The 15,733-nt window shown below is 35.3% G+C and overlaps 1 protein-coding gene across 2 annotated transcripts in view; it reads left to right on the plus strand.

Annotated features, from left to right (window-relative positions):
- The first annotated feature begins 915 nt into the window (after positions 1 to 915).
- LOC145303421 (obg-like ATPase 1) overlaps positions 916 to 15,733 on the plus strand; it is a 54,547-nt gene continuing 39,729 nt past the window's right edge. The window contains exons 1-2 of one of the 2 annotated variants that reach the window (XM_080144750.1): positions 916 to 1,079; positions 11,713 to 11,811. In XM_080144750.1, the coding sequence (XP_080000876.1) occupies positions 11,714 to 11,811 (98 nt within the window). In that variant the 5' untranslated portion in view covers positions 916 to 1,079; position 11,713. Of the gene's footprint in view, positions 1,122 to 11,712; positions 11,812 to 15,733 lie in introns of both variants that reach the window. The other variant, XM_080144751.1, reaches the window with a different exon arrangement.

Genomic DNA, 15,733 nt, shown 5'->3' on the forward strand with positions numbered 1-15,733 from the left:
GTCAGCATACCCAAAAACCCATAAAAGTCGACATTTTGAATGTGAACGGTGAGTTGGACTTAATGTAAAAAAATACCATTTCGAAATAGACACCCGCCAACCTCCCCATATTAAGAACGGCTTTCAGAATAGACACCCTCAACCTCCCCATGTTAAGAACGGCTTTCAGAATAAGCACTCCCAACCTTGTTAGCATATCCAAAAACCTATAAAAGTTAACATTTCGAATGTGAACGGTGAGTTTTCAATTTTGTAGGTGCATGTGCAATTTAAAAAAAAAAAAGATTAAAAGTTTTTTTTTTGGGGGGGGGGGTACGCTTTGACTTAGGGTTAGTGATATAGGTAGGGTATTTATCTTTAAAAGGAGAGAGCTTTGACGCTCAGATTTGAGGTTAGGTGTTTTTGCTGTGTTTTATTCTTCATAGATATAAGTTTGTATAAATTTATTGCCAGAGGGTCAACAACAAACAAAAAAACTGACTCTCCCTACCCTTCCTAAATAGCAGACAGATATTACACTTGTATCCTAGCCCTAAGGTAAGCTAATTTACCTGTTGTCCACTGCGACACATGGTCAATTTATAGTAGGGATTTAAGCTCTCTCAAAAACTGAGGGCACTAAATGATCAGCCATAAACCAGTGACCCAGTCTAAACAAGGAGGTAATGCTTGGGAGATGGCCTCCTTATATTGATTGAGATTAAGTATTTACCATTCTCACCGGAAAAGACTGGATTTGACACAAGGTTAGTTGTCTAATGTGGAAAAACCAGTTTCTTCCGGGAGAAGACACACTGGAATATTATTTTAAAAAGATTGGGTCGGATACGGTGGCATTTCCCGGTAAAGATATCTCAGGTGACCGACCACAAACCCCATGGAAGGGAAGATAATTGTGGAACTTTGGTAATCGTCAGGTAATTTGAAAGAGTTCTCAATCAAGGGAGGTAAGTGATGCTACTTCCGATTAGTGCAAAACTTCCTTTCTCTTTCACCATTTTGGCAACCTGGAAGCCGGTTTGTGAAACAAAAAAGGAAATTCGGATTTTTCGCCCTTTTCCAAACTTTTAAACTGAAAAGTACGTTCCCATTCCAGGTTTTTCAAATTATTTCGACGTTAAGTGAGTTTGTCTTACCAATTTTTTTTTTGAGATGTTCAAAGACTTAATGTTTACAATCTCATTCCTGAAGTAAAAAAATTGAGAAAAGAAACCGTGAAAAATGCCATGTGGTCCTTTCTTTCTTCTTCTTTTATTATTGTTTATTTTAAGTTTTTATTATTAATAATTACTTTAGTTGATCATTTAATTTTTTTTTCATCTTTTTCTTTTCTCTGAAAGTTACACCATTAAAAAAAATGGTGCATATATAAATCAATCTGTGGAGATTGGTTTGGTAAAATCTGGCAACGAGTTAAACAACCGAAATACGACCACACCAAATGAAACACAGATTCCTGAATGTAAATCAGAAAACGAAAAAACACTGTGACGTAATTGCCTTAAAAAGTAGAATCACATTGGAGATGTTATTCTACACCAAAACAATAATGCAACAATAATCTGTCAGTAAAAAAAAAAAAAAGAAAAAAAAAAAGCAATGTAAATAAATCGATGTTTTAAGTTGTAGGAACCCGGGTTTCATTTTGTGTTGTCGCCTTTCAGTTAAACTCGTTAACAGATTTGACTAAGCCTGCATAAGCTAGAAACATTTTGATGTTAAAGTAACTAAGTTTCAATGTTACTTAACAATTTGTCTGATGTAATAAAATAGCTTTCGACTGCAATTTCTACTTTAAAGGAGGACGATTGTGAACTTTCCAACGAGAAAGAATTGGTTTCGCCTTACGTTCTTCGAGAATACGAACCGTGCTATTTTTTGGCAAGATTTTCAAGTTAAATTCAGTGTTTATGGTAGGGTTTTGTTTCTTAAATTGTTAGGTGAAAGTACAGAATAGTTACAAAACATCCACCCCTCCTCCTCATGTTAAGAATGTGTTTCTAAATAATAACGTATTCTGCATAAGTACCGATTCTTTCAGCTTTGCCCTGCGTTCTATCATTGAGTGTCTTGTTTTTTTATTGGTGTTAATGCACTTACTGATCCGATCCGCGCTATTTTTTAAATCGTATTTCCAAGTTTAAAGTTTTATGATATGTTTTTTTTATTATTATTCAATTGTAAGGTTAAAGTACAGAATAGGTACAAAACACCCTTCCCTCTCCATGTTAAGAATGGCTTTTTAAAAAATAACGTTATTATTTCAGCACGGATCAATACGTGCACTCACTGCGCCACTGCACTGCACTGCATGTGCATGAGTACCCTTTTATTAATCTTTTGGTTTAATTAGGAATACAAGTGAAACCATAATACCAGACTTTCGCATATAAACGTTCTGATAGGAATTACCGTTCTTGTTTCGATTGGTGATTTTTAAACTAACGCATTTCATGTGAAAACATGTACTTACTTGTTATGTCGAAATTGGTATAAATTCCAAAACTTACGAAAAATGATCCAGTAGCTGGATGTATTTTTAACCAAAAACTCATACAAAGTTCTTAAAAAATAGCGGATCATTAATTTAAATCAATTTCAGTCAAGACAGATAAGTTAGTTTGTCATACTGAATTGGTCGCATAACTCTTCCACATTTAAACGTACGATAAATTCGATAAATTCTATTTTTACGTGTAATTATTTTTTAATTGAATCATTTTTCTTTATTTTTCCCCCCTAATTTTGACATGATACGTAAGTATTCACCTGAAATGCGTTGGTTTCAAGCATCGAAATTACCTTCGAATCAATACTTTAAAAGTTTTTATTTTCGGTACTTATGCAGAAACGGTACCATGCTAAAATAATAACGTTATTATTTAGAAACCGATCCTTAACACAGGGAGGATGTAACTATTCTGTACTTTCACCAAACAATTTAATAAACAAAAATATCGTAAAACTTGAATTTAACTTGAAAATACTCTTTAAAATAATAGCACGATAACTTCTTTGTAAGCACCTTTTCTAATTTTTCACGAAGAGATCGCCCACGTCATCGATTTCGACATTCTAAAGTGATTTCGAAATCTTTAAATAGGCAGTTTCAAAAGTAAGATAATTTGGTTCTTATTTAGAATTTAACCTAATTAATAAAAACAAAAACAAAAAAAGTGCTAATGCACTTACTGATCCGCGCTATTTTTTAAATCGTATTTCCAAGTTTAATTAGTTTTATGATATGTTTTTTTTTTTTTTATTCAAGTGTAAGGTTAAAGTACAGAATAGGTGCAAAACACTATCCCCTCTCCATGTTAAGAATGGCTTTTTAAATAATAACGTTATTATTTCAGCACGGATCAATAAGTGCACCTTTTCTCCACGTTAAAAAACGACAGTGGTGTCGAACTCTGTCCCATGGGGAGGCATTGTAAATAGAAATAAGTGCACTCCACTGCATGAGTCCCCCCCCCCAAAAAAAAAACACAGAAAAATCCTTTTTGATGTACGTACGTACGTACCTGTCACAGAAAGGAAATGTCGTATTTCAAAAATCACTTAAATTGATTAAGTAGTTTTACTTTTTATAAAGAAAATAATTTTTAAACGATTTAAAGCGATTTGTGAAATCCATATAAACCTGATCTTGCAAGGTAGAATTTTTATGAACTTATTTGCACTTGTTTTTTTTTTCTTTTCAAGATGGGCACACACGAAACAGTTCCTCTTTGCTTACTCATCAATTTGATTTTCTTAGTTAAAAATAAGACGTACCTATACGAGAGTGCCACTGCCCACCCTCTAAAAATGCGAATTTTTCACTTTTTTTTTTTTTTTTTTTTTTCTGACGATTATTAGAGATTACAGACTTAAGTATCATATTAGCAGAAAGAAAATTTGTAAAAAGAAATTAATTTAATGATTTTTAAGAAGGGGGTTCACATTCTTGTTATAACGTTCTGCTTCGTTGCTACCCGACTTACTGTCCATTTCTTTACCGACGTGACTGACGTGCCGGTGAGATTTTCTTAAATTCTCTTACAACAAAATAGTGGTAATTGTGGTCTGGTAGACAAACACAAAACCTACCTTTAAAAAACTTGTTTATGGGGGGTTTCAGGTGTGCTGAAAACAAATATCGCATTTCAAATTAAAACTAATTTTCACGATACTGAAAAGATACTTTTCCGCATGTTTCCTGTAGTAATGTAACGTGGTGGTCATATTTGCTCAAAACAGAAACGTCTTAATGAAATGTCAATATAATGAAGCGTTAATCTTTTTTTATTATTATTTTTTTAAAAAATGCATGCACAACAATTGGCACCACTTATAACATAAACTATCACATTTAAATTTTCCGCAAATAAGTAGTTTTCCGGATATTATGCAATGTAATTCATTATGTTATACGTTGTGACCATTTTTGTACACGCATGTGCATATTTTTGCTGCAAAACTACTAATTTGCGGAAAATTCAAATGCTTTCGTTTTTCAGCATATCTGAAAACCTAAAAAGTTTTAAAGGAAAATGTTTAAAGTAAAATTTTACAAATATGGCCGCCGCATTGTAACATGCGGAAAAGTATTGTGAAAACTAGTTGCCAGCCCCAATTTTAAATGCAATATTCGTTCCCCTAGAAAACAAATTTCAAGAGGTAGATTTTGTGTTCGTCTACCAGGCAACAATTGTTGTAAGGAAATTTCATTGGTCATGTGACTCGGTAAAGAGTAAGTCCGATAGCAATGAAGTAGAATGTTATAACAAGAAAGTGAACCCCTAAATTTACTTTTTGTTTCAAAATTGTTTCTGCTAATATGATTCTTTATTCTATAATCTATGATAATTGTCAGAAAAAAGTTATAAAAAAAGGTGAAAGACATTTTTAGGGAGTGGGCACTCTCATACAGGTCTGCCAAAAATATAACTACTTGATCAGTTTACGTAATTTTTTGGAATATCACATCTTAGTTTTGTGATGGGTACATAAAAATGATTTATCTTTTTTTTTTTTTTTTAATGAGGTTCAATTTTAAATAAAAACCCGTACTTCTTATACAGAATAGACATCCGAAAATTTAAAGGAGATTTTCCGAGTTTCACTGATAAAGTGGCAAGCAATAAACCCGACCAGTTTACTTTTGCAGACGTCTGATTTGTACCTGTTTTCAGACAAATACTACTTAGGTTGTAAACATGCCTAATTCTTTTATTTGCACCCGCCTCCCAAGATAAAAGGCACTGGAACTTGCTCCTAACCCAATTCTAAATCTAGGTAATATTTGTCAAAATTAAAAGAATCCCCATTAGTGTGAACTATTTTTCCTTGTGTTAAAAACTGACCATGTGTATACATTTGATGTCATGTGAGACAAATAGGGACAAAAATAGTTGATGTTTGGAAATTAAGTATTTAAGGATGAAAAAAAAAAATTATTGAAGAATGTAAAATGGATAGGTAGATATATTTATCTTTTACAGAGAGATTATCATGATTTCCTGGCATTGCATTGAGTGTGTACAGTGTAGACAACAAAATAGGACAGTAAAACATCTGATTCAAAACCTCCACTGCCTTGCGGGATTACCCCATCAGAAGAAAGACTAAGAGAGTAAACTGTGATAGAAAATCAGGAGATGGAGTCCCTAAAGTGGCCTGACTCTGTATTATTATCATGGGCAACTTCTGCAGCACAGTTAACATCAAGCTGTATCGACTCTGTCTTTCCTTTGAATCCTCTAGCTTTACAGAGAGGGGGAAGATTGCTGCACAGGCAACAGCTATCCTCCCATATAACCCTGCCCGGGGGGGGGGGGATTGGTGAATTACTACAGAATAACATTAAAAAATCATTGTCAATATTGACGTCACTTTTGTGTCTAATTCTGTTCCTGGTAATCACCATAAGAAAGAATAAAAAAAAACTGTGAGTTTTTCTTACAGCTGGATGCACAGACATGTTGCAGTTAAAAGGGACCGTTAGAATTGTGAAAAGATCTCTTGGAATGAATAAGATAGTGGGTGAATGTCAGGCAACCAATAAGATGCCCCATCTCCAGTTAGAACAAAAGAAGCAAATTAAAAAAAAAAAGAAAAAAAGTGACACCATCCTTGAGCGTCTTCGATTTCTCTGTAAAGGGGTTTGTCAGGATATCCTAACACAAAGATACTTCACACTACAAGTAAACCTTTACTAAATATACAAAATTACATGATATCTAAAGCAAATAATAAGATTCTCTTGTCATAGCTACACTGACTCATACAAAAAATGGTGTATCTACTACTAGTGATGTGACCTCCAGTAACAGCACTTGGCTGAATACCCACCCCCCTACCTCTCGGACCAGATGAATTTTGGACAAGAGCCCGAAAAAATCACAACAAAGATTAGCTGTAACATAGTTTAGTAGTCGATTGGTGAGAAGAACGTTAGTCTTCTGCACTACTTTAAATAATCATTTGAGAGATAAAGGAGAATCTTAGTTGATCATTCAAATTAGCCCCAGGAAGTGGCTCCTTGTTTTTTTAGATCTAATTGAAGTAAAATGGGAAGGAAAAAAAGACAACTTTTTTTATATATAATAGAATATTACTTTAAACCTATATTATTTAGAAGAAAACTTTACCAAATATTTATTTTCCCAACTGCTAGACTTTTTTGTAATTCACAACATTCTGACTCATGTTACGACTTTAAATTAAATAATTTTCTCTGCAATCACATTTGTTTTTCTTTCAAACAAACATTGTGCAACGGGCACTTTGGTACAAAACATTCAAATAATTACTAAGACTTTTAATTGTTGGAAAATAAAGAATACAATTTAAAAAGCTTTGCCAACATAATCCAATGAACTATATTCTCCAACTGAACATTCTTTTCATTCTTTGGTTTTCCTATGATCCTTGCCATAAAAGAGATGAGTTAGTTTGTGTCAGCTCAGTGAACTTTAGAGAAGTTTTGTCTCTAAGTTGTTGACAGGCAATAGGCGAAATGCTTGACTCTGATTTTTTAAAAATTCACACTAGTTTCAGAAATCTTGAAACTAGTAGTAAGTTATATCCACTATAATTTATAATTTTCATAGTATTTTTGGTGCTTTTCCATAACTCTCTTTTCTAACAAAAAGCAAAAAAAAAAAATCTTTATGATGTATGTATTCGTGATGGAAAGAAAATAGTGTACACCAAAAATCATGTAAATTGAACAAGTAGTTTTATTTTTATAAATAAAATCATTTTTTAGTGATTAATGAGCATTACAATGATATACATGGTTGATTCTAAATTCTATTTCCGAAGAGCTATTTTAAGGGGAGTTAACCAATGATGAATTTCAAAATGCTATAGCAAGATCATCAATCAGTCATAAAATTTGATTATCTTTTTTTAAATTAATCTACTGGATTAACGCTATTTTCTTTCCGTCATAGATATGTGCATGGATTTTTCTTAGTGGCGGGGAATTTATGGACAAGCACCATGTTTTTATTTAAAATTTTTTTGTTTTTGTTTTAATGTTAAAAATATTTAGAATTTAATTTACACATAAAACTACATAAAATCAAAATAACAAGGAATAAGGAACACCTTTCCTCGAAACAAATTGTATAGACATTAACGCATAATTGGAACAGAAAACATAATCAAAAGGAGAAGGCACCATATTAACATGTAATTATATTGGTCATACAACACTGACCCATATACATCTGCTTATCTGTTTGAGAAGATGAACCTCAGCGTAAGCATTGCGATGAAGAACAAACAATAAAACACATTAAATAGCAAATGTTACAAAGTAACAAATATGAACCCATAATTTTGAGGAACTGTCATCTGAATCTTTCGGTGGTTGATGATATTTACATATGAGATCACTATAAATGTGTTATGATTCTCTGGTAACTCAAGCAATGCATCTTTCGGTTATCATGCAGAATGATTTCCAGGGCATCTGTTTGTTAGTGATCAAAAACTACAATTACCCATATCCTTGAGTGGTCTCTGGACCTTGATAAGTGGTGATTTCTATGCAAAGAAATAAAAAAAAATAATAATTTCTCTTTTATCGAGGTTAGACTCCTCCAGCTCCACCATGTTCTTTTTCATCATATATAACAAGATTATATTGTGAAGGATGTGATTCTTTGCTACTAACAATAATTTATTATAGAGAAGCTAACTACAAACTAGTTGCACAGAGAAAGTGCTTTGAGATGCATCACATAGACGCATGAGAATCGACTGAACATCCCATAGAAAGCCATCTTGGAAAAGTACTATTTTTGCATAAGCCATTGATAGTCTGACAGCGATCCTGATAGAGGTTGTCAAAAAGCAGACTTTGTCAAGAATATGTAACACTTGGTGTAACATTGATAACAAAAGGATTAAAGTGATTAACAATCCAAACTTTTTTATATATTTGAACTAGTCTGGGTGCTCGGGTGTTTGGAGGTGGGTGTGTGTTGAGCAAAAAAAAAAAAGTGGTAGTAGGCAGGCAGGCTCAAACCCGTACTGCGAAGGATGAAAAGAATGTGAAAAAAAAAATCGTGACGTCTTTGCTGTTGCATCCATCACCAAATCGGAAGTGACATACATTTAAATTAAGGCTAGACAATGGAAAAGAGGGGATGACTTTCGAAAATATCAGCAAAAAAAGTGACCCCTCCCTGTAGAAAAATGCCCAGTTGAGGATGAAGAAATTAATGTTTTTGACAATTTTTCGATATCTGTTGTCCAAAGGGTTGAGCTTCAAAATGATGCCGATTGTCTGAAAATCCGTCACCTCTGTCGAAAGTTTTAGGCAGACATACAAACATACATACATACATATGTTTAAACAGACAGGAGAGATTTATATTATAGACTAGCGAGGGGTACCTGGCGTTGCCCGGGTGTTCGGAGGTGTGTGTGGTGTTAAATAAAAAAGAAACCGGGGGAGGGGGGGGAGTTGGTAGGATCGAACCCGAAGCCCTGAGGCGAAGTTTGAAAATAAAATTGGCCAGCCAGGATAAGTTGGTGAAAGATGTTTTAATTTATTTAAGTAAGAACCAAATTGACAGGTGCACGCACGGAGGTCGTAGAGCAGTAGCTATTCAGCAAATGAGGTCAATGACCAGGTTTGTTTGTTATAAGTGAAGTAAAAAAAGAAAACGTTAAAACTTAAGCAGGGGGGGGTAATCAAAACATCAGAAAAAAAAACACAAACAAAACTAACGTAAGGCAAACAAACGATGTTAAATGGAAAAAACAAAAAAGAAATGGCTTAAATAAGCCTGCTTCGATATTAAAATTTAAAAAATCGGTGGGTACCTGGGTGGTTTTGGGTGTGTGGTCAGGGGTGGATAAGCGAAGTAAAAAAAAACGGACCTTACGTGAAAAATGGCTTAAATAACACTGGTTCAATATTTAAATTTAAAAAAATCAAAAAAAAAAAAAAAGAAATCTCACCATGATTCGATCCCAAAACGTTTAGATAACGAACCAATGCGCTAATCAACTGACCTAACGTGACGTACATGAAATTTAGTCAGTTTTTCAACTATTTAAAGTAAATCAGGTCATTTCTTTTTTTTTTTTTTTTTTTTTTTTATTACATTTTCACCCCAAACAAGGCAAATTGCCACTTTGGTGTAGGGGGCTACTATCAGGGGCAACAACTACTGGGGTACTATGTAGGGATTTGGGCAGCAAGGTGTCGGTTCACGTTACACTTGAACTTCTGCACGTCAGTACTGTTGGGGAAGCAGGGACCTGGAATGGAATTCCAGAGTCTTGCGGTTCTGGGGAAGAAACTATTGGAGTAAAAAGATCTTTTACATCTAGGGACCTCTACAGTGTGGGGGTGGGATCTAGTAGCCTGTCGGGTTTGTCGAGGGTGCTCGCGTCGTGGGGGCACAAGTGATTGCAGTTCATCAGAGCATTCACCACTAAAATACTTGTAGAACAGGCAGAGGGATGCAACATTTCGTCGATGGGACAGAGGCTGAAGCTTAGATGCCAGTTCAGGGCCTATCAGATTTGCGACTCTCTTTTGAACCTTGTCAAGGAGCGAGAGATTAGTAGCAGATGCACCAGCCCAGATGTGGCAGCAATACTCCATACATGGGCGAATGGTGGCCTTATAGAGGTACAGGATACTTTCGGGTGTTAGTAGTTTTCTAGCACGGTAGAGAGAGCCTACCTTTCTTGCAGCGGCCCTGGCAATGCCTTCAATGTAATTGTTCCAACTCATGTTTCCTGTGAACGTTAGGCCAAGGAGTTTGAAAGATGGACTCTCAGATAAAGGGTCGTTGGCCATTGCTATTGGTGGTAGAGAGGGTTTCTTGTAATTATTGAATGAAACTAGTTTAGTCTTGGCAGCATTGAACGCGACCAACCACTTTTGTCCCCATTCCACTACAGATTGGAGGTCTTCCTCTAGTGTTTCTGCCATTTCTTTAGAAATGTGTTCATTCGTCTTCCTGTCGTGTCTGCCATAGAGTGTAGTGTCATCAGCATATATACCCATCTCAGAGGCAATGTTGTCGGGGAGGTCATTTATGAATATCAGGAACAATAGAGGTCCAAGGATAGAACCCTGGGACACTCCCGCATTTATATCATATTGTTTAGATGTGCGACCGTCGAGGACTACCTGGATTTTTCTCTTATCTAAGAAGGATTTAATTATGTTAAGTATTCTACCAGTGATACCGTAAGATCTAATCTTCCTGAGGAGACCCTCATGCCATACCCTGTCAAAAGCCTTAGATATATCTAGAGCTACCGCTCTGCCTTCCCCCGCTTTGTCCAGTGATTGGTATATACGTTCAGAGATCACGGTGAGGATGTCTGCTGTGGAACGGGCTTGTCTAAATCCATATTGTTTGTCAGTCAGTAGTTTAGTATCTGTAAGATGATGGACTAGAGCATGGTTAATTATGGTCTCAAATATTTTGGCAAAAAGTGGGAGGAGGCTAATGGGGCGATAATTTGATGGATCTGTCCTTTCGCCAGAATTCTTGAATACTGATACAACAGAAGCAGTTTTCCAACAGCCCGGAAAGCAAGCTTCATTAAGACATTTGTTGTAGAGTTTGGAGAGAACTGGAGCTACTTCGGCTGAGCACTTTTTTAATAGCACAGGTCATGACGTCATCTGACGCATGCGTAGAACCGGTTGTTGTCACGAGAGGACCGGTTTTGTTGACCCCTCCCCCCTGTCGAAAATTGTCGATTTCGGTGTGAAAAAATGAATGTTTTTGGCCTATTTTTCGAGCGAAGGATGGAGCTTCAATATGATACCGAGTTTGTGAATTTTCGTCATGTCTGTCGAAAGTTTTTAGCGGACACACAAACACACATACAAACATACACACATTTTCGCTTTTATATATATATATATATAGATTATAAAAATTGATAGAACAGAGTAAGCTACTCCCTTGTAGATTAAATAAAAGTGTTCCATAAGAAATTCCATACAGATTGCAAAATTCAACAAGATACAACTGAAGAAAATTTTACGGATAAAATGTTTTGAGAATAATATTCACAAGAAAAATAAATCAAAGAATACAAATTATCAATCTTCATCTCAAAAATTGCAAAAAAATCTTTTTCTTTTTTTTTTTTTTTTTTTTTTAAGAATTAGCAATCCATATTTTTCTTTTTTTAACTAAAATATTTTACTTTTTTAATTATTTTTTTTTCTAGAATGCCACCAAAGAAAAAAGAAGAAGTGCAACTTCCAGCCTTGATAGGTCGCGTTGGTACAAATTTGAAAATTGGTATTGTTGGTTTGCCTAATGTAGGGTGAGTCGAGGTTTATCTCATTTCAAAAGTAATTTTGTGCATTTCGTTGTGTTCTCAAACTTTGTGTCATACATTCAACAACCAAGTTGTTTAAATAATTATGGAAATAAATTCTTATTCATACCTTGTTGCTAGTCATTCCTCCTGTATACACCTCTGCAGTGCTCCTCCCAAACCAAAGAAACATTGTCCTTCTTTCATAACTTCAAAAAGACTAACTTTAGACAAAACCAATAAAAAATAGTGAGCATTTATTAAACTTGATATTTATCCAAAATCCCTGTTGGGGCAAAGAGCGAGATAACCATAAATTGATTGTATGCTCTCAGCCCATTTCATTTACATGTCCTAAAATGTTGCATGCTTCACAATGGATATTCTTATCTCTCACTTTTTCTCTTTGAGCTATGTGATATATGTGTTTCTAGTATATTTCCACAGGCTAAGCAACCTTCAGCTTTGAATCATCAAGTTGATCTTCGCTAATCTCTCAGTGGTTTCCTGTTATTCTTAATTAACTAAATTAAGTTCTTATTCGTTATTGTAGCAAAATTTGAATTATTGAATTTTAATTGAACCAATGGTATCTACTAGATTGTCATGTCACATTAATGGAAATATTAAAAAAAATTACGAAAAAGTATAAAGTAGAAAATTAATTACTAATGAATTTTCAAAGACAATCAGCAAAAATTGAGTTTTGCTAACTTGGCCTAAGATTTTCAGTTTTCAGAAAAGATTTACCTCCCTTTTGTTAAGATTCAAACTCTCCGGTTTCTTTTTTTTGCAAAACTCAATTTTTGCTAATTGTCTCCAAAAACTATTTTCATTAATAATTAATTTTCTACATTACTGTTTTTTTGTAATTTTAAAATATGTTCATTACTGTGACATGTAGTGGATACTATCGGTTTCACTTGAAATTCAATTTTCAAATTTCAATACAATAACAAGGAAGTACATTACTAGCAGATCTATAAATTCAATATCTAACGGGCTTATCTGTTTAACAGCAAATCAGCTTTTTTATACAAAAATGCCTATCATATATGATTACTTACATACAAGTTGCTATTTATCTCTTGGGTGGAGGGGTAAATTTCAGGTTTATATGTTATTCAATTGCATTATGCACAAATGATCACAGTAGATTTTATGAGATTGGAACTCTGCATGGCACATTTCGTAGTCTGCATCATTATTTATTTGTTTGGGGTTGTTTTTTTTGTCGATAGGAATATAAAAAATCTCATCTTATAACAGTATTTAGATATGAATATGTAATGATAGTTAGTGTGATAAATTTTCACATAAGGTTAGCAAGAGTTATATGTTCTGGCATAGAGGAAACTGCTAAGCTGAGCTGGATGAGGAGAGAGCTGTCTCTTCCCACTGAATCATCAGAGAAAAGCAAGCAAGCAATTGATTTTGGATACCTGTTTTCTCCTCTCTCTCTCCATCCCATGGGAGAAGAGGTGGGGGTTGTCTTATGTATGTCAGGTCATGTCATGTCATATGCTACTGGTACCATGTAACCCAGTACTATCTGCCTCATGATCAGGTCACCGGCGACTAAACTGGTTCCCCCACCAGACTTGTTTGGTAAGGAGGGTGGCTGGTCTTCCTGAAGGATTAAAAACAAGACCTTTCAAAGGGCGAATCAACCCTTTTTCGGGGTGCCAACTAACACCGTGTGTGCTTGTCTGTATGTATGTGTGTGTTGGGGTGAAGAGGGCTCCCGTAAGCCGTGGTGAAGGCAACCTTTCTAGGAGAAGCAAATCTCTGATTTAAAAAACCATAAAGCGGGAGACCAGTACCCGCATTAAGCTGGTCTGCAGTTTAACTTATTGCTGACTATCTTGCTCTTGCTTGTTCTCAACATTTTGAACCGAGAGAGAGACAGCTGTCGTACAAAGCTAAGGCTCTGTAACATCATCTGTGTATAGATACTTCCTCAGGCATTTGTCTATTAAAATGGTCCTGTGGTGATGGAAGTCATTTTTAGGCTCATGGACTTTAAGTGTTTGAGGGAGTGGCACTCGTCTGACAAGATGTTGCAATCATCATCATGTATGTATGTATACTATAAAGAAGACCTATAGAATTCACACAAGCTTGAAAAGATCTTGAATTTTGAGCTTTGTCTTGAAACGGTCTTATTTCTATTATTACCTTGAAAAAGTCTTGATGTCCAGTAAGAATTTGTGTCTGAATATAAAAAATGAAATCAAAAGAAATACATTCTTCTGAAATTGCATCGTATTATTATTTCCGTGCTCCAGTGGACAAAATTTTGTTCCGATGGCCAACAATTAGTGTTCTTTGACATTTACTCTGGAGTTAGGGTTAGGGTTGTGTTTTTTTCGCCCACATTGTTTATGCCATTGACTGAGTTGCCCACAATGCACTTGCCAAGTTTTTTGGTGTCTCTGTTGGCCGCAGCTTCATCCTGACTGATCTTGACTCATCATCATCATCACCTCCGTTCAGTCTTGAAAGACGATGGATTCTTCCAGTAAGGGTAGCTGCCGATGTATTTGTGAGACAAAGGTTGTGTAATCACCAACCACATTTCTCCTGAATCAATATTGCTCAAGTCCAGTGACAAGGAGGTCCAGGATGACTAAAAGCAATGTCGAAATAAACAAAGAACTCGTACAACACCTGTGATCCCCAAATGGTCACCCATTGACTACACTGACGATATAGCCATTCTTGGAGAAAACTTTGCCGATATCCAATCAAGAATAAACAAAATGCACCAGTTCGCATCTAAGATTGGTATGAAGGTAAATGCTTCAAAATCAAAAATCCTCTCGGCAGGTTTCTATCCTCAGAGAAAAGCACGATTTTTCTTCTAGAAGAGGTCGATCACTTTAAATACCTGAACTCAATATTTGTCATCATGGGTCAGGAGTAGGATGACATCAACATCCAAATCAACAATGTCTGGTATATTTTCAGTTGCTTACAACTCCGTCTGTTGTCTCGTCCCGAGATCTTAATAGGCATGAATGTTTGGATTTATCGGACACTTGTTCAGACAATCCTTCTCTATGGCTGCAAGACCTGGTCGATCTTAAAAAGTGTCAGTGTTTGACCTATATTGTCTGCGCCGAATTCTGCAAGTCTGCTGGAGCTGGACGTGATGCAGGATCACCCCCCCCCCTAAACAAATGCTTTTAAAGAAGAGATTGTTGGTTTGGCCACGCTGCATGCCACAAAACAGGAGAGTTCATCCACAAAGCAATAGCTCTAAAACCACTCCAAAATTGGCGAAAACTCTGGAAGGTTAGCTGAAGACATGGTTACACACCATCAAAGCCGACATCAAACCTGTCTCAGATCTACAGTATTTAACGCTAGTCTCGGGACTGGCTAGCCATAACTTTCTTGGCTATTGCAAACTGTCGTGCATGGTCTACGTTTATTTGGGACGCCCTCTGCTCTATGGGAGGAGCCTGCTACTCATCCATGGTGAATGCCATCAGATTCAGATCTGTCTTTAAGATTCACATCACACATCCGTTATATCATTTCTCTTCATGCAATACGTGCCTTCAATCCTCACAGGTTGTTTCATTTTTGTACATTATCACACTGCATAAACATGCTTGATCAACTCTTCATTTGATCAACAGTGGAAACGCTCTCTGAAAAAAGCCTTTCTTGGACATACACAAAAAGCGAACATACATACACACATTTTGGCTTTTATATATATAGATGATAAAACAAGTATTATAACTAATCAAATAGGAATATCTGATAATGTTTAGTTTAAGAAACTCAAAACTTGGTTTTTGTCGAGTATTTTCCCTATATTTAAAAATAATAAAAGATCTGTATGATGTATGTACTTGTGATGAAACAAAAACATCATATTCCAAAAACCACATAAATTAATCAAGTAGATTTATTT

Source organism: Euprymna scolopes, chromosome 19 (genome assembly GCF_053919585.1).
Source record: "Euprymna scolopes isolate OS-2025 chromosome 19, ASM5391958v1, whole genome shotgun sequence".
NCBI lineage: Eukaryota > Metazoa > Mollusca > Cephalopoda > Sepiida > Sepiolidae > Euprymna > Euprymna scolopes.